General features: G+C 38.2%; 1 protein-coding gene across 1 annotated transcript; it reads right to left on the reverse strand.

Annotated features, from left to right (window-relative positions):
* Positions 1-261: 261 nt before the first annotated feature.
* LOC149139977 (uncharacterized) lies at positions 262-1,212 on the reverse strand. Its single transcript, XM_089450864.1, has 2 exons — positions 490-1,212; positions 262-378 (listed from the first exon to the last, which is right to left on the reverse strand). The coding sequence occupies exons 1-2, from the start codon at positions 1,210-1,212 to the stop codon at positions 262-264; spliced, it is 840 nt and encodes a 279-aa protein (XP_089306990.1).
* Positions 1,213-18,659: the final 17,447 nt, after the last annotated feature.

Genomic DNA, 18,659 nt, shown 5'->3' on the forward strand with positions numbered 1-18,659 from the left:
TTAGATAACGCTTAGAAAAAAGACAGAAGAGTCTGATCTCATATAACCAGGTAGAGCTGTAGTGATTACAAAACTCGAAATTTCAACTAAACTGAAAATAATAATACTAGCAGCTATTAAACCTCCATCAAAAACGGTAGCTACTCTAACATAGTGCACCTTATTCCATATGCTAACTATGGATTACACTGCCTACTACTAGAAATCATATTCAAAATGTTTGTAGCGCATTAGTCATTCCGTGTCCATTATTTGTCCATGCTACTTGGAACATCCTCCACGCGGCAACGCCAAATGACAACTTGCGCGGACGACAGCACCGAAAACGTCGTTCAAAGGCGTTGTGGAAACGAGAGAAGCCCAAAGCAGCTCCAGTGCCTAAAAAACAAAAAGTTGTGACCCCCTTGTCATTAACAGCATTATGAATTCCTACTATTTAACAACATCACGAACACAAACTAAGTATAGAAAAGTATAGTATCTCATCACCTCATTGGGGCCGACACTCGCGTTTCGTTCCATCAAATCCGATAAACCCTTAACATTGAGCTTATTGAGCAAGTTAAGGCTGGTGATGGCCGAAGAGGGAGAGATCTGTAAGTCATCGGTGATCGTGAAGGTAACCGTCTCCTTCACATAACCACCCCCGCTGCTTCCACCTCCAGTGGTCCTTGCGCTATTAGTGTTATTTCCCACGGACGGATCCTCCAATTCCACCTCCCAACACATGCGTTCGCCGCAGGCACACATGTCACTAATCTGAGAACTCATGTCGTGGAGATCCCAGTAACGTTTACGGTCAGCACTGCAAACGTAGTAGAGAGTGGGAGCTGACTCGATTCTAAAGATGCTATTCGGATGGGAAAACATAACAGTTGGGTTCAGTAAATGGGATTTCTCGGTATTTAATAACACACTCTGGAGCTTCTCTACGCTAGTGTAAAGGTTTTTGAGGCAGCCGATATTCTTCCCGCGATTCAACGCTAAAAGCAATTTGATAACAAAAGCGGTCGGCAACGTGAGAAAGCCGAAGAGAAGATCTACAAAATCCTTTCCTGCCTCTGCACACAATATCTTTCCACTTTTCTTGTTGACCATAAAATATCCTTTCCTGCCTCTGCATACAATATCCTTGCAGGAAGGCCACTCCGCCCACCGCCGCGCCACCACAGGCGGCCGGGGGGCAGATGGTCGATTCCCGGAATCGACCATCTGCCCCCCGGCCGCCCGTGGTGGCGCGGCGGTGGGCGGAGGGCCTGCAGGAAGGCCACTCCGCCCACCGCCGCGCCACCACGGGCGGCCGGGGGGCGGATGGTCGATTCCCGGAATCGACCATCCGCCCCCTGGCCACCCGTGGTGGCGCGGCGGTGGGCGGAGGGCCTGCAGGAAGGCCACTAGGTAATAATTCTTCACGCCAAGGTTTAAAATGCATGTACCGAAACATTCCAAGAGGCATTAATGCATACCACCAATTTCCAAGACGGCATTTACACCTTAATTTTAACTCAATACATTACTTAATGGTATTTTTTGTAATGAAATAGGTTTTGTGTTAACTACCCAACTTTTAAACATGCATAAGTGTTGGAAATTTATGAACAAATATAGAAATGGCCTTGGTCTCTTTTAAGATCATAACATGGAAAATAGATGCATCTTTTTATAGTGATAGTAATTTTAATTTATAGGTATCCACATCGATTTTCCTCAAGGTATGAATGTACTACAACATCTTAGAGTCAACTTATAATGTCTAACCTTTAATGAAGAAATATTTTTAACGAAATTAACCATGTACTATTTTCAAAGAATTTAACATAGTTAAATTATCTTTTTACGCACAAGAATCGTGCAATCTTTTCAAAAAAATAATATAGTTACTTTATCTCTTTATGCACAAGAATCATACAAGCTTTTTCAAGAAAATAACATTGTTAAGAGATCTTTTTACACACAAGAACCATGCAAATTTTTCAAGAGAATAACATGGTTAGCTTTTTTATATACATAAGAACCATGCAACTTCTATTCAAGAAGTTAACACCCAATAACTATACAATCCTTTTCAAAAGTATTAACACAATAAATTTATCTTCCTACCCATAAAACCCTGCAATGCTCTCAAAAAAAAAGAGACATAGTTAGCCTATGTCGTTGCACACAAGAATTCATGGAAAATTTTCCAAAAATTTAATATAAGTAACTAATCTTTGCGCACAGAATCATCAAATCTTTTCAACATAATAAAACTAGATTACCTTTGTCTTTGCACACAAAATTTCATGAAAGCTTTCTTTCTCTTCTCGGTGAACATCATACTCTATTTTTCTTTTCATTCAACTTGGAGTTCGAGCTTTCTTTTGGAGTAACAATTTTATGCATGGTATGGAATGATTCTCCACAACGTGATGGAGTATTGTTTAACCCAACAATCTGTAGTATTTCTCGTTCTTGTGGAGAGGCATTTGTTATTACATATGTAATTATTTTGCTTATATAAATGATAAATAAATTCTAATGACTTGTATCTCTAGCTCTCATGTCTTTCCATGGTTCATCGCATTTCCATAAATATGTATTTTTCTATATAATAATTGGGTAAGAAAGGTGGAAGAATTCTAGCGAAGTTAAGAAACACATAAAGTGACCATCCTTAGCATGATGGAGCACAATTTTACTTGCTCATATAATTTACTACCATAGAAATAAAAAATAAAAATAAATGCTCCTTCCAGTATAAGGTAGAGTCAAGCTCACATGCTAAAATGCATAAACTTGTAGGCACAAAATAATCAATTCCCTAAGAATAAATGTCCTTGCACATATATTTTGGGTTAATTCCCCATAATCAATCCCCCCTTTAGAAATATTGGTGTCCATAAACTAATGGTATTTGCCAAAACCATTCAAAAAAAGAAACAGTTTTTACAAAGTTCGTAATTGTTTCTTGACATCAACCAATTGGGAGCACGTCCACGTATTTAATCAATAAAATATTTTTTCATATTTAACAAAGTCAAGATGCCAACATTTCTTAACTCTTTTAGCGGTCCTAGGGATATTACATTCTTTCCCCCTTAACTATAACACCATCCTCGGTGCTCATCCCTTCATATTTTCGTCATTTTTACATGTTTGGCCATTCTTTATCTCCCACTAGAACTTTGTCTTTTCAATTAGATTACTTTTATCTCCTGCAATTTGCTTCATAGATCATATTCTAATCATGACATCTATCTCCAGTTATGATAGTTTTGTAACAAAAACAACCAAAATGGGATCCTTCCCTTTCAAAATAAAGGATTTTATGTTCAAGAAATACCAATAAGTAAAACCAATAATGTTTTATTAATAATCATAAATATTTACAACTATGAAAATATTCAATTTTTAATTTCAATCTTTCAGCCATTGTTCAATTTCATAAAATAAAAAAATAAAGTCTTTATAAAAACTTATTGTTACATGCCAACACTCTTGGAAATCATGGTCATTTCATACAATATTTTAGTTACATGTGGTTTATTAGTCGTGGAAAGCACTCTAATAGTGGTTTATCAGCCCAACAACAAGCACCTTGATAATTTATCATCCCCCAGCTGATACACGGTGATGTATTGACTAAGGAATCCAGTTAGTAGCTCATGAAAAAATTTGATTTTAATTGTACGAGCAAGTAGATCATCTGATAAGCCAGGGAAGGCTCGTTAGGATTGAGTGACATCATAATCGTGGGGTACAAAACTTTGTGCTAAATAGCCACGACAATATATGTGCAGTCACACGATGCGAATTCATTAGATAAATTATTTTTTATGGTTAGTTTTGGCAAAACAATAATGTTGGTCTTACACATGGTTGATGAATATTAAAGTTTTGTGTATCACGTTGTTTAGGTTACTAAATGAGGTTAGATTTAAGTTAATCATTAATTTTTGAAAAAAAAAGTAGTTATTATTATCTTTTTGACATGAAATTCATAAAAAAAACTATTATTTGACCATTTTTAGTTAATATTTTTGTATAAAAATTGTGATTTTGACATGTTAATTCTAGCAAAAAATTATCAAAACGTTTAGTTTTTTGCTTATATTTATGTTAAAAATGGTTATTTTTTATGTCCATTGTTAAAAAATGTTGTTTTTTAGAAACAATTATTTCATGTGGATTGAAAAATTAATTAAGGATGTCTAAATATGTAGATTATCTAAAATTCAAACTATCGACTTTCTAATTTAAAAATGCAAAACAATAAAAACCCCACTAAAAAAAAATAAAAAATTAAGATAGAGAACAAGAAAATATGAATACAATGACGACTTCAAAAACTATCAAATTTAGAAAATAATTTTTTACATTTCACACACTAGAAAATTTAAAGTCAAAAAATAGGTCTTTTAAAAAAAGGGTGTGATGCAGAATACTCACTTTTTAAAATCAGGATGAAAATCACTACCATTCACTACCATTCTAAAACTTAATGCACATGAAAAAAATTAAAGTTCCAAAAACCATGTTCTAAAAAAAACATGTGTATTCTGCATCACCACTTTTGAAAATCGGGTCATTTTTTTGCCACCTCTACAAAATGGGTAACAGTATCAGTTCCCGTTTCAAAGTTTACATTGTTTAATGGTCAGCTATTATGCCAGAGCATCTAATATAATTGTTTTGGGGGTTTTGTTTTAATTTGGGAGACCAATGGATGAAAGAGATATAGAACTAATGTGCCTAACCTCTTGAATAATATCAATATCTCAGTAGAGGGCTGCTATAAATATTTACACAGTGAAATAGCTTTTAAGATGATGAGCAGAAACAGAAAAGTAATATGATTGCCACAGTTTTCAAATTGAAAGCTAAATAATCATAAGTATGAAAACCTTTAAACTATGTTTAAAGGTTTAGGAAAATAAACATGAGATTACAAAAGGTGTTGATGATTTATTCTCTTTACAGATTATCACTTCAGAAAGCTTATAGGAATAGATTGAAATACAATTATTCCTACCTAGTTATCTCTGCAAAGACACAATTATATGAAGAAAAAAAGATAATGAATGACACTGGAAAAACTTACAGGAAACACAAACTATGTAAAATAGAATTCAAAATCCTTTGCTTTGTATTGATGATCCAGAAATATTAATTACATCAGATGTCTAGAAATGCTTCTTCAAGGGTGCAACCCTTAATAACTCGTGAAGAAATTTATTTATACAACAGTAGGACAAAAAGTATCCTGAACTTCTTTTACAAAAATAGATTATTTACACAATCAAAAATAAAAATGTCTAATGATTTGGCACTATTTTGGTGTTGCGCTGTTTGATGACTATTACTAAAAAAATTGGGAAGTGGTTGAAGCTGGCTGACTGTTCCCTCAAAAACTAAATGTTGTTGAATTATCCTTAATCAAGTAAATATGTTAATTCTTCCCAGCGTTTCTTATCTGGGATAGAAATCCTTTTTACCCTCCTTTAGATTTCATCCATCTTGGTGTATTTAGTAAAAGTGGGTTTTACCAAAAATATATACTTGATTTCATCCAGGATGAAGAAAGAATCCCTGAGTGTTTTTACTATGAGAGCTGGTGTTGTTGACCCTTTGATATTGGCCAATGAAGCTGCATGGGTGACCACCTCTGTTAATTTCTTGACATAATCCTCAACTATCATCAATTTATCATTAATAACCATTATAGAAGGTAAACCTTTGCTGACCAAAGGCTCAATCTTGTTGAAAAATCTCTGAACTATGTTGTTAACATTGCTGCACTTTTATTGTAGCTGAAGGATGAGATTTTTCTTAGTGATAATCTTCTTAACCTCTAATATTGTTTCAGTTATGTCACTTATCCTTAACTCCTCAAGCTCGTAGTCATCCTTGGAATTCATAAATTTGATTATATCAGAGGCAGTCTCTGGCATATCCTCCAGCTGCCTAGTTATGGATTCCACTGCTTCCTGAGCTTTTTCCAAGAGATCTTTTTGATTGAATATTATCTTAATGGAGGGCCAAATCTCTTTGATTTCCTATGTGATTTCTTCCCATAGAATTTCTTTTGCTAAACCCAACTTGTTTCCTATGAAAGAATTTGTGAGTTCTTTCTTCAACATTTCCACTTGGCCTTTGAGTTTGTCTGTTTCAGTTGTGTGTGAACTATCTGATATAGACTTCATAAGCTGTAATTCTTTGAGTTCATCCTTTAGTTTATTGATTTATCCTATCTAGATAGATAGGTTCTGAATAGCTTCAGTAAGTTGTTCAAATTCTTCTGTTGTACATGTTGTTGATGTAGTGGCTATAGTAGAAACCTAGTGATGGGAACTGCTGCAAGAAAGACTACATCTGTTGAAGTTTGAATGTTATTGATAGCTTGCTCCTTCCCCTTAACCAATTTTTTCCATCTGCTTCTCCATTTGTTTTATTTGCAAATTCTATTCTATGATGAGCTTCATCATATCTGACTTTTGAGTCTCTATCTCCTCGATTCCTTTGGCCATTGGATCCTTAGATGCTAGTAGTTTCAGCTGTTTCTTTAATAGTGCAACTTCAGTGTTCTTTTTCTTAATGAGCTCCTCTACAGCATTTATTTTTGAGGGATCATATCCCATCCTTAGCACTAGATTTTCCAAAGACTGAATCTTGCAATCCTTTTCTAATGAGGAGACCTTCTCCAACTTTAGTTGTGACTGAATATTGGCCAATGTAACCTGCATTTTTGAAAAACTCATAGCAGTGTTTGTCAAGGTTGAAGAAATCATCTGTCCAGTCTGTTTGTGAATCTCAATTTGATCAATTGGATGCACATCCTGGAAATTAAACTCAAAAGAAGTATGTTTCTGGTATTGTGCTGCAGTCCGGGGCTGAGGAACTTGGGCCTATAAGAAAGCCATTTTCATCTTCCCCTTCTCAGATTCGAAGATTGAAAGAAGCCTAGCTTGAGATCTGGAAGAATGCTTCCGGAATTGGGTGTAAGTATTCAACTTCAATTCTTCATTCTTTCTTTTTATTTCACTAAAAACATGGAAGATTTCTTCCTCTTTATTTTTTGGAATGCCTCCAACAATTTGTCCAAACTGTTGTTCATGAGAAGTGGTAGATTGAGTTGGAGATTGTATAGACTGTTCACCAGACTGTGAATCAATATTCATAAGGACCCTTTGTTTCTTTTTCCTGTGAAAGACCTTGAGACCTTGGCTTGTTTCCTCTATTGCAGGTGAAGATTGTTCTTCCCTCCCTCTCTTGGCTATTTTTTCCTATGAAATTGGAGTTTTCATATTTGAGGTAGAGACTGCCTACTCCTCAGCCTCCTAGAGGGTATTCTCTGTCCATTCCAACTAATTCTTGAACTATTCTATCTCAGGCCTAGCTGTATGATGATATGGTGTGAACTTATTTTCCACCCTGAGTTTGGAGATGACTCCCAATGGGCCATATGACCAAGAGAAACTGAGAGAAAATTTCATTTCTTTTAACAACTTATCAACTTCCTCCCTTGCTACCATGGTATTACAAATGAAGGGACCAACTTGAGCTTTAAGCTTAAATTGTGATTGATTTTTGGCAGCTACAAAATGTGCTTCATCTGCATTCAATCTTTGCCTCAAGTATTGTAGTGCAAAGATTCTAACAGGGAGGTACTTTGGAAGTTTGTAGGGCGGAAGCTCATAGCCAAAAACCCTGATTTCTGTGTAGTTTTGGTAGCAATACCAATCTCCTATTGCAACTTGATCTATGAATTGAAGTTCCTTGACAATCTCCTCACTAATCCTTGGTAATGGAGTGTTGCTCATAAGGCTGAGGGATGGATGAATAAATAGTTATATGAACTGCTTATATGTGAATTCTTCTTTCTCCTTCATCCCCATTGAAGTCCTGAAAATCACTGACTATTGTTGTCCTTCTTCATCAAGTTTCTGCAATGGAAATTAGAATTTGTCTCCTTGAAAATATATAAAAAGATACACAAGCACTGAAGCATACTTTAATACTTCTTCAGTGTTGAATTTGACAAACTGTTCATGTATGGTTTCAACTATGAAATGACTGAAATCATAAATAATAGTAGACTTAGAATCAGAGGAAAACTTGGATAAGAAACCAAGGATGGTTTCATTGACAGACTAATCAGAGTAATAACCAAGCAAATAGGACAAGATAGTAGTAATATGCGTGGTTCTATCAGGAAACATAGATGAATCATAAGGGGGATTTCTCTTTGGTAGAGGACTACAAATTGCTAAATATAGTTCCAGGGTCTTGGATCTCTTGGTAAAGTCCAGTTTGTTATAAGCTTCTATTAGGTTTTCATAAGAAAAAGGATGAGTTGGTATAGTGGTAGGGGCCTGCAACATTTTCTCAATTGAATCAGCGTTAATAGGATAGAGGATTTCTCTAGTAGGTGAGATAATGTCTCTCTGGTTGGGATCATAGGATTCATGGCATTTTATCACAAACTTTGGAGCTCTATGTATTTGTGGAAAAATATAGTGGGGTAATTGGGATTCCCAGAGCCCAATTTCATCACTCTGGTCAATTAGCTTCTCTTCCCACCAGCAATAAATTTCAAATAAATCAAATTGAGAAGAAGTCTCAATGATTTTGAAATCCTTGTCAACTAATGGAGTATGGTGGAAATCAATATGTGGGTGAATTAGAGGATTTGAAACCTCTGTGATTGTTTTTCCCTTGGGAGGCATTTTTTCAAACGAAATTGTAGACTGTAAATGAAAAAATGATAAAAGGAGTTACCAGAGTGGAGACAAGTAACTGACAAGTGGACCTGGAAGATGTTCTTGCGAACATGACAAGTGGCTGCTAAAATGTCGGACAGTAGCTGAGTTGTTGAGTAGGCGGGCTTGAAGAATAATCTTGGTTGCAGAAGTTAACTTTGTAACCTTTGAAACGCATGACACAATGTTTATAAAGAGAAAAAAAATGGAGTGGGAGGATGGCGTTGAATGTTTGAAAGTTCATTAATTATCCAATGGGTTAATTAATGGACATTTGGTTATAAATGCGAGGGAATGGAAACGAATGGGAAATGGATAGGCGACAGATGATTGGATGGGAGATATGAAATGAAACGTGACGTGGAGGTGATGTGGGGCGGTGGTAAACGACTATGAAGGATACCGCATTCGGGGGTAAGACAGAGTGGTTTGTGGTTTTGGGATTTCTAGTCTCGAAAGACTAAAAGGTGACTTTTGTGGTTTATTTAGGCGGTATTAAAGACTGCCCATTTCGGCCCCCCTGCCGATAAACTTCGGACAACAAATGAGGGCCGAAAGGGAGTGTGGGCCATATGATTTTGGAGGAGTGTGCAGGATGAGAGGTGAGGTGGAGGGAGTTTAATGTTTGAGCAGGCAATGAATGGTGGAGTCACGATATGATAGGTAGACACAGCAGATGTGGGTCCAGGTGTTTTAATTAATGGAGTGATAGGATATGGAAATAACATAAGGTCAAAACTTTGGTTATTCGAACTCCTGCCATCAATATGTTTCCTAATGTTTTGATCTTTAGGAAATAACCATTTCAACATGTCAAACTTTCACATTTCTACCTACCCTTATATTCCTAACATTTTTACTTATCCTTTCAGAGTGTATTTGAACTAGCAACCCAATATTTTCTTTTTATGAACAATCTATCTCTATACCTTATTCCCTCCATTGGCTCAGATTAAACTGTTGAGCCAATTTATTTTCTACCTATGATAATTAATTTAAAACAAATCCAATTATGATGCAATTGTATAATTGGATAAAATAACCTAGTGTGGAATCTAAACAAACTGCACATAATTATTATTTTTCAAACTGAATTTAGAACAAAGTAGCGACATTTAGATTTGCAACACTTTTAGAGTTGATTTCTTTTTCTTTTCTGTCTAACCTAACATTTTATTTTGCCTTCATTTTTTAGGGCATCTACCCTAACATTTTCTTTGATATGGACATATTTATCAAAATATTTTCTTAACATTTTTTATTCAATATTCTTGTTGTCCACATCCTATCTTAACATTTTGTAAATATATTTCATTTTTTTGTCTAATTTATTTTAACTTATCAAAACCAAAAAATGATACAACACCCTGTTCATCAATGATGTATCCTAGATACTGAACCTGGGTTATGACAAAAGTGCATTTCTCCAAATTGGCACATAACTTGTGTTGCCGCATTGTTTGGAGAACCTGTCGGATGTGGTGGAGGTGCTCTTCCCAACTCTGGCTGAATATCAAGATGTCATCCAAGTATACCACTACAAATGAGTTGGTGAACGGCCGCAAGATGTCATCCATTAGCCTCATGAAGGTTGTAGGAGCATTCGTCAATCCAAAAGGCATAACCAACCATTCGAAAATGCCCTCCTTGGATTTGAAGGAAATCTTCCACACATCGGAGGGTTCGATTGGTACCTGGTGATATCCTGACTTCAAGTCGATCTTGCTAAAATACTTTGCCCCCTTCAGTTGGTCTAGGAGGTCATCAATCCGTGGGATTGGGTACCTATTACAGATAGTGATCTTGTTCACTGCCCGATGGTCAATATAGAGTCTCCAAGTCCCATCCTTCTTCTGTACCAACATGATCGGGCTCACATAGGGTGATGAACTCGGATGGATGTGACCTTTCTGTAGTAGCTCCTAAATCTGCTTCTTGATTTCATCGTTCTCCAGAATGGAGCACCGATAGATTGGTCCATTTGGCAGCGACACAACTGGGATTAGATCGATGGAGTGCTTGGCTTGACAGTGCAGAGGAACCCCTGTAGGGGAGGTGAAGATGTCCTCGTACTCCTCCATCTATAGTTGTCGTGTGGAGGGGCCTTGTCTGGAGGTCGTGGCCACTGTCTTCTTCTTTCCTTGAGGGCATATAATTAGGAAAACAAATTTTTTGGTTTTGGAAATGAGCTTACTGCATTGTTTTGCAGTAGCTAAAGAGATGGCGGTAAGCAGTGCTACCTCCGGTATCCTGTACAACTTATTTCCCAAAGTAATAATAATAGCACGGGGCCTTGATTCATACATAGCATGTCGCTCCCATAAGTATGGTTGTCCTAATAATACATCACAAACTTCAAGGGGAGCAATGTCACACAATACCTCATCTGTGAAGGGCTTGATGTTGTATGGAAGGCGACAATGTTGGCTCACATGAAGATCTCATCCTTAGTGAAGCCACCCGATGGTGTACTGTTGTGGATGTGCTATGGTCGGTAAGCCAAACCGCTTCACGACCTCTACTGAAATGAGGTTCTTTTGTTTCCACCTATTGACAATGAACTATAGGGGAGAGCCCTTTACCCATATCTCGGAGTGGAAGAGATGCTCCTCCTCCTCTGGATCTTCGTGTTCCTCCTTCTAGATCTTCGTGGTGGCAACAGTGGCATTGGGCTCCGCATCGATAATCTGATTCCCTTTCTCATTCCCCTTGTTGGGTTCTAACTCAGAGTCGAAACATGCATCTGATTCTAGAAACTAGTGAGCATGTACATTCATCCTTCTACTCCGAGTAGGTTTCCCACCAGTCCTTGACATGGGGGGTTGCTTTGAGAAGAGAAAAAATAATATTTTCCCGACTGGAAAAATCATGAACAGAAAAATAACCCTCTAGCAGATTTAACCATTTATCGATGACATCTGCGTCTATCTGCCCTCGAATATGAGGATTTCAAAATTAACTTGTACCTTAAACGGTGTGGCATTTCCAAAGTAGCTGTTGAAAGCCGATGCGTCGCCCCTGGGTAGCCACTAAAGGATCTGGGCAAAGCTATTCATCATCACGTTCCTTTATTGCTCAAGGGCTTCTTCGAGCAATATTTTGATAGGATCTCCTACCCCATCGTCTTTCTGTTCATCCGCCATGGGAGGCCGTCGAGATTTGCAAGGCTGGTCTTTTAAAGGTTCGACCAGTTCAAGCCCTAACTCCTTATATCCCGACCTCGTTGGGGACATGCAAAGAAAAACAAGAAAAAGCAGACCACTTTGATACCACTGATTCGGATTTAAACAAGAACGCAACAAATTAAAGAGATAACCATAAACACAAAGATGCAACAGAAATAATACTTTATTTCATTAATGTAAAATATTGAGATATGCTTACACATAGAAATGGACATAAACAACTAGGGCGATGGTAGCTTATCTCTGAGAAAAGATGTGGCAGCTACATGCCTCTGAACTGTGTTACAATGAGGCTCGAAGGCCTATTTATTGTTGAGAAACAATGTAAAATCCTAAACATCCAAAAACCTAACCCTAGAAGATGAAACACCAGATTCTGGGCCCTGTTTGGGTAAATTGGTACATCAACTTCCCGAGGTCGTAACTTTGGCATATGATCTCCGTTTTACACGCACAATATCTTGTTAGAAAGATCTATCCGAGAACTACAACTATGGGAAGAGAAATATTAGTCCATGGACCCATGTTGCTCCTAGTGTTCCCATAAAACGTTGTTTAGGGCCTCAAAACGGCTCCAGAATTTCAGGACCTGAAAAACTGCTAAAAATAGTAAATTGTGCTACAATTAAGGAAACTAAAATGTTGAAAGAAACAATGGTGGAGGCCCAAGTGGACTTGGAGGGTGGCCACCAATATCCACCTGGATCATGCATCAATTGGATCAGAACAAAGGTAAGGGATTTTCCCACATTCCATGGAATAAATTCAGTAGATGTATTTCTCAGTAAAGTTGACAAAAATGTAAGGTAAAGCCAAAAAATATCGTTGTTAGACATTGCGCTACAAGAAACCCCGACACACTAGTGGGGAGTACACCACAACCACCTATAGGACCAGGGAAGAATCAAGAGGGCCATGAAGTAAATATTGAAGCAGGTGGGGGATCACCCGCAAGAAATCGAAAAATACATGCGGAACTCAGATCCCCAACAAAACCTAGAGAACTGCACAGACATATGGAACATAAAAAGAGTTCCAAAGGAATTATGGATACACATGTTTGTACACACATTAGGCACATTCCCTCAAGAGTGGTACATATAAGAAGAGATACGAAAACAAATTGGAGATTGGGACGCCCGAGAAAAATAATTCAGTAGCAGTTTCTCATTTAAGGATAGTGACAGGCAACTGACAGAGGCTCTATATGCCATTAAAAGGATCCTCTTCACCTCAGGCCTATTATGGGAAGGGTGTATCGATGAGAGGTCCCTGCAGTACTTTTATGATTTAGGATACCTAGAATCCATGGCCTACGAGAAGGTGAATGTAGATATGGAGGAGGATGACCTGGAAGGGTTGAGGCACCTTACATTTCATGAGACTGAAGGGGAGAGGGATATCTAGGAAGGACCCATAATAGATGCACTGCACTTGATCCTAGTAAATTTGTGGAAGCAAAACATTGGCACAAAGGATAAACCCAAGATGGCATCAATTGGGGACTACTGGGATGAGCACATGATAAGACACATCAAGAAGAAATCCTTCACGGTCAGAGGAAAGGTTTTTTTATATGAAAACAAGTTCCAAAAGTTTCCAAGAAAGCTACAAATGCATTGGTTATGGTCATCCATAGTTGCGGAAATCAAGGAGTCTGGAGTGGTGAAGCTCACACAACTGGACAAGATACTGCTACCAAGATGGGTGAATTGTGCACGCCTCAAACCCTTCCACCAACCAAACATTCATATTCAAAATTGATGAATTCTCTACAAATATATTGTAGGTAGAGTTAGGAGATTCAATAGGATTCAGTCAGTTAATTCATAAGTTAGTGTATTTCCAATAAAACAAACCTAGAGTGTTAATTTTAGTTGCGGCTTCCATGTCACCACACCCAACTGATTGTGGTTGGGGGGGAGGCCAGTCACACATACCAAGTGTCTTTTCCATAATAATTGGGCAATAATATCAATGTTAGTCCAAATTTCCGTAGGATCTTTTCCGTTTAGAAAAAATTAACTCCTAAATGTCTGCCATTATGCTAACATTATTACCCATCTGCTCCACCTTGTCTTTTCACAAAATACTTTAGCCAAATCAGGGATAAATCAGCTAATAGTGAGTTAACATGTTCAAGTCTGCATAGGGAAAGTTTTCGTAGTAATTAGTTAGCAATTCTAGTCAGAAATGTCGTGTCGAAGCTAGTTTACTTAATCTGCATGGAGATGCCGAAGTTCTTAGAGTTTCAAGTTCAAGTGGTAGAATCATTTGAGTCACAGTCTGATCCTTAGTGCTTTCACCCAAGCATTCTTTTTTAGCATCCAATGATTATAGTTTATCAGTGGCGCTACAAGATGACGAAGTTGATAATTTCAGTTCCTGAAGACGGGGTGGATACAAGAATTACAGTCACAGAGCCACTATATGGAAAATATGACAAGGCCACACTGGTGGATAATGACCTGTCAGATTGCTTCCAATTCCTGGCACTGAAGTAGGAAGTATACATAGAGATAATTACAAAGGAATATGGGACAAAGGTGACCAGAGAAAAAGTGGATTTCAGGGGAAGTCAACGACCAACGCTGATAAACTTGAGAATCTTTCTCGTGTTCAACACAACTTTAGCCACGATGCAATGCATGAAACTGTTAATCAGTAGGATGCATGGGGGTCATTTTGGTTGGATAGGGAATACCCAATTCATGTAGATGACATTCAATGGATTACAGTGTTATCGGACATAGGAAATGCAGTCTCAATGACATTTTAGACAACTTCGAAGTGAGTGAAGGAGGGAGATAATGACTACTACAACAAATATGACACCAAGGTGGGTAGCAAGGGAGAAAATATCAACTTAATCAATAAATAACACATTATATTTTCCTGCTATATCATTGTCGGGAAGGTGATGTGACACTTTTCAAGAAATGAATGTACTATGGACACCATTTCAGTTGCAGAGCACTACGTTGAAGGGGAATCGCTAAATTGGTATGCATTCCTGTTGAATGAACTGTTCGAGGCATGTGAGGATGTGTACAAAAGAAGCACTAATTTTATTTTCAGCTATCTGATCATGACCCTAGCAATGTGGAAGTGGTGCCCTCCGCCAGGAAGGGACTTGGCACAGATCTTCGAAGACTAGCCTTACGCTCTCAAATACACACCATGGCGAACATTAGGGGACTCTCAGCAAACAAATCAATGAAGCAGCCTTCATCAAGTGGTATGGTAAAATGTTAGGGTTCATAAGGGTCGTTGAAAGGATTCCTAGGGAACTTCTCGATGAATACTCAGAAGTGATATAGTTTGGTGTGACACATGGAAACACTTTCCTTAGGCCACACTGTGTCCATCCAGTCACGTTCCAAATGCAGGCACAAAAGTGCACGTTAACAAGTGAAGCATTCCACGCAGAAGTTGGGCCATGGCCAAGAGTTGTCTGCGAGATAAAAGAAGGTAGATAAAAATAGTTTTTAGGGGGAATGGTAGTGCAATAGCTGACAAGAGATGCAACCTTGGACACCAGGAAGTGATCGGCGGAGCAAGAATTGTAGCCAATGGTCACCTTGATGAATAAAATGAGTTCCATGAAGTAGACCATTGCAAGCTTAACTAGTTCATCAAGTGAGGTCTTTGGTTCTGTTGAGTTGCAAGGATTTTCACAACATAATCTGATAATCACTACAACCCTATCTGTTGTTATCCCTCCTGTAGGGCCTCATTCACAATCTAAGCCAACAATTCCTAAGGCTAGGTAGCCAAAAAGCACCAAGCCCGCCACTGCAAAGAAGCAAAAGCCATGGCACCGTGACTGTAGTTGACCTCATTGGAGAGGGAACCAAACTGTCACGGCCTACTTGATTGTCGAAGAAACCCCACCTTCTACATCTACTATTTCACCTTTCTCACGGGATCCATCCCCGCATACAGCCTCAACCTCCGCAACACTGTCAGACCCCATCCCCTCCAACACTCGAATAGGAATTGAAGATATGGAGGTCAACTCATTTGTTTAGTTAGCCATGATGCTCCCCAAGGGAGAAAGCAACACCACATCAATATATCAGTGCTATTGGGGTCAGACCCACTGCCAAGTGAAGTGCCTGCTCCCTCGCACCAATTGTTAGAGCGATTAAATACTTTGACACCACTTTGTCTTTAAATTTTCCTGTTGTTCCCGACCCACTTATTATTCCTCCAATGCCTCAGTTTGTAGAACCCTTGTAGAAAGCACCTCACCCCATAGACACTCTAATAAGTCTGTTGCTAGTGGCCAACCATTGCAGAGAAGATTCTCGCACCCCTCCACTATGTAGCCAAAAAATATTTAGAATTGGTCATTTTCACAATTTGGATTCATTCAGCAAGCAGAGAAGATACACAATGAACGTGTTGTCGAACATGAGCAATAGAAGAAGCAAATAGCCAAGAGAGATTAGCTTTGTCAGAGAAATCAACAACTGCATACACAGGTTGACCAAGTAACATCATGGTTTCAATCACTTTGGTCACCGTTGCTAAGGTAGTTATCGAAGCCCCAAAGGACTTTTCTGTGTGCACCCTAGATGAATGTTGTAGACATATTCAACTAGCATGCACTAGGTTGATCTCTGACAACAGGGAATTAAAGCAGAGCCTCGATGTTGTGAAAATGACTCTTCCCAACCTATCCATAAGCTACATTGATGAGATTGAGCAAAACATCACTATCGTGGCTTCCCTAAAAGCCTTTATTGTTGACGCCGTGGCTGAGGGGTACATTCTGATGGATCAAGTCCATGACTGGTCAGGTAGCTTGGCCATGAAAAATCAACCAGTATACCCACTTCGACAACAAATTCAACAGCTCCTCACTGAAAACCGAAACTGCAAAGACAAATATCAGTGGAAGAGGATCGACACAGAGGTAACCTCTCTGGAAGCCTGGGTTCAACAAATTGAGGATGAGTCGGAAAAAAATAAGAAGAAGATCCAGGATCTCAGGCCACCAGTCAATTTCCATGTCAATGCTCTATGCGAACTTTGCAATGAAATGGAGGAACAATGGATCTCCCTAATAAACAACTGACTCGACTAGCCAAACTCCAGCATGAATTCCAAATTACTCAAGCAAGCTGACATAATTACTGACCCCTGGAAAGCAGGCCTTGATGAGTACACTCAATTCCGCTAGGAAACTGTTGTTGCAGTGCCAAATTTGGGGCCTTCATTTGGAAAAGAAGACCAACAAGAAGCAACAGCAACACATCAAGAAGTAAGACCAACACAACAGGAAGCAAGAAAAACAGAGGCACTAGCCGAAAAGTCAATAGAGCCGACAACAATCACGTAGACAAAACCCAAGATCAATTGACTTGGGGACGAGTCAATGAATTGTGGTCGGGGCCTATTGGGGCCTTATTTTTGAGTTTTTGTGGAAAGAAGAGTTGGGGAAAGTTGGCAGAGACAACCATTGGGTTGCAGAGATGACAGTTGAGGTGGGGGGAACAAGAACCAGAAGTGAATCGACAATTGCGGGAAGGTAGCAGAGAAGAGCATGAGCAGCTGAGCAAGGGGAGAGAAAAGTAAGCCAACGATAAAGTCAATTGAGTGGAAGATAAGTGGAATTGGTAGTCGAGCACAAGGAAAAAGATAAAAGGAAGAAGGGAGGGCGAGAAATGGTTGGTTGTTGATCATTTGAGTGAGTTAGGGATCAATAGAGCTTTCCTGAGTGGCAGAAAGGCGAGAATCATTCCCTGTCCTATCCATGTAGTTCCTGTGGGTTATGTTACTTATGTTCTTGATGATTAGGCTTCAAGCCTCTTGTAATTCCTTATGTATTTCCTTATGTTAAGCTTAATGAAAGAGATAGTTTGGATCAGCAATGTGTTATTGAGTTCTGTGTTGGTTCTTTAAAATTTTTGAATGTATGCCTATAAGTTGTATGGTTCTCGAAGAGGATATGAGTAGAATAGTGTGATTGGATTAATGTGGATGATTGATTGTTATGAGTCAATATTGTTTGCTTATTGTGATTCCCTTGGTACCTCATTTTACCCCTTCTAACTTCGGTCGCAACACGCCTCGTGTGAGACTCCTTACCCTCTCTGGGTAAGGTGAAAATGTCGACATTGCTCTAGTCTACAACAGAACCTTGTTGGTCCCTTGTGCCTGAACACAGGGTCTCTGCCCGGTTGTCAATTTTGTTCCAACATTACAATATGTTAATTTCAAGTAAAAATAGGTTCTATATTTTGTAGTTTTCATTGTAATATTACAACTACATTTATTTGAGGCATGTTATTTTAATATTTATGTTTCATATTTAATCATTACATTGTTTGTTTCTTAGTTGGATTTGATGAAGCTGGGACCTATTTATTTTCACATAGATAATATTTGAATAGTATTAAATGATAAATAACTAATTTAGCAAGTTATTGCAAAGAAACAATGGGCTCATTCAAGTACATGAAACTACCTTGATGTCTAGCTCTGATATCTTGGAAAACTTTAATGGTTTAAATGTTGTTTGTGTTTGGGGCATTTTGTTGAGTTTTGAGCTTTGGATTTATTTTGGTCAAAGATTATGTTAGTCCCTTGAATTCTCTTAGTTCTTATTTCATGCTTAGATTCATAGATCTTCATCTAGTTTTAAAATTATTATTGTTTTCTTTATATATTTGGTGTTTTGAAGAAAGTTTTTTTTATTTACTTTCACTTTGTGGAATGACTTTAGCAT

The sequence above is a fragment of the Pinus tabuliformis genome, chromosome X (genome assembly GCF_031772625.1).
Source record: "Pinus tabuliformis cultivar Carrire ecotype Pingquan chromosome X, CPIR1, whole genome shotgun sequence".
Lineage (NCBI taxonomy): Eukaryota > Viridiplantae > Streptophyta > Pinopsida > Pinales > Pinaceae > Pinus > Pinus tabuliformis.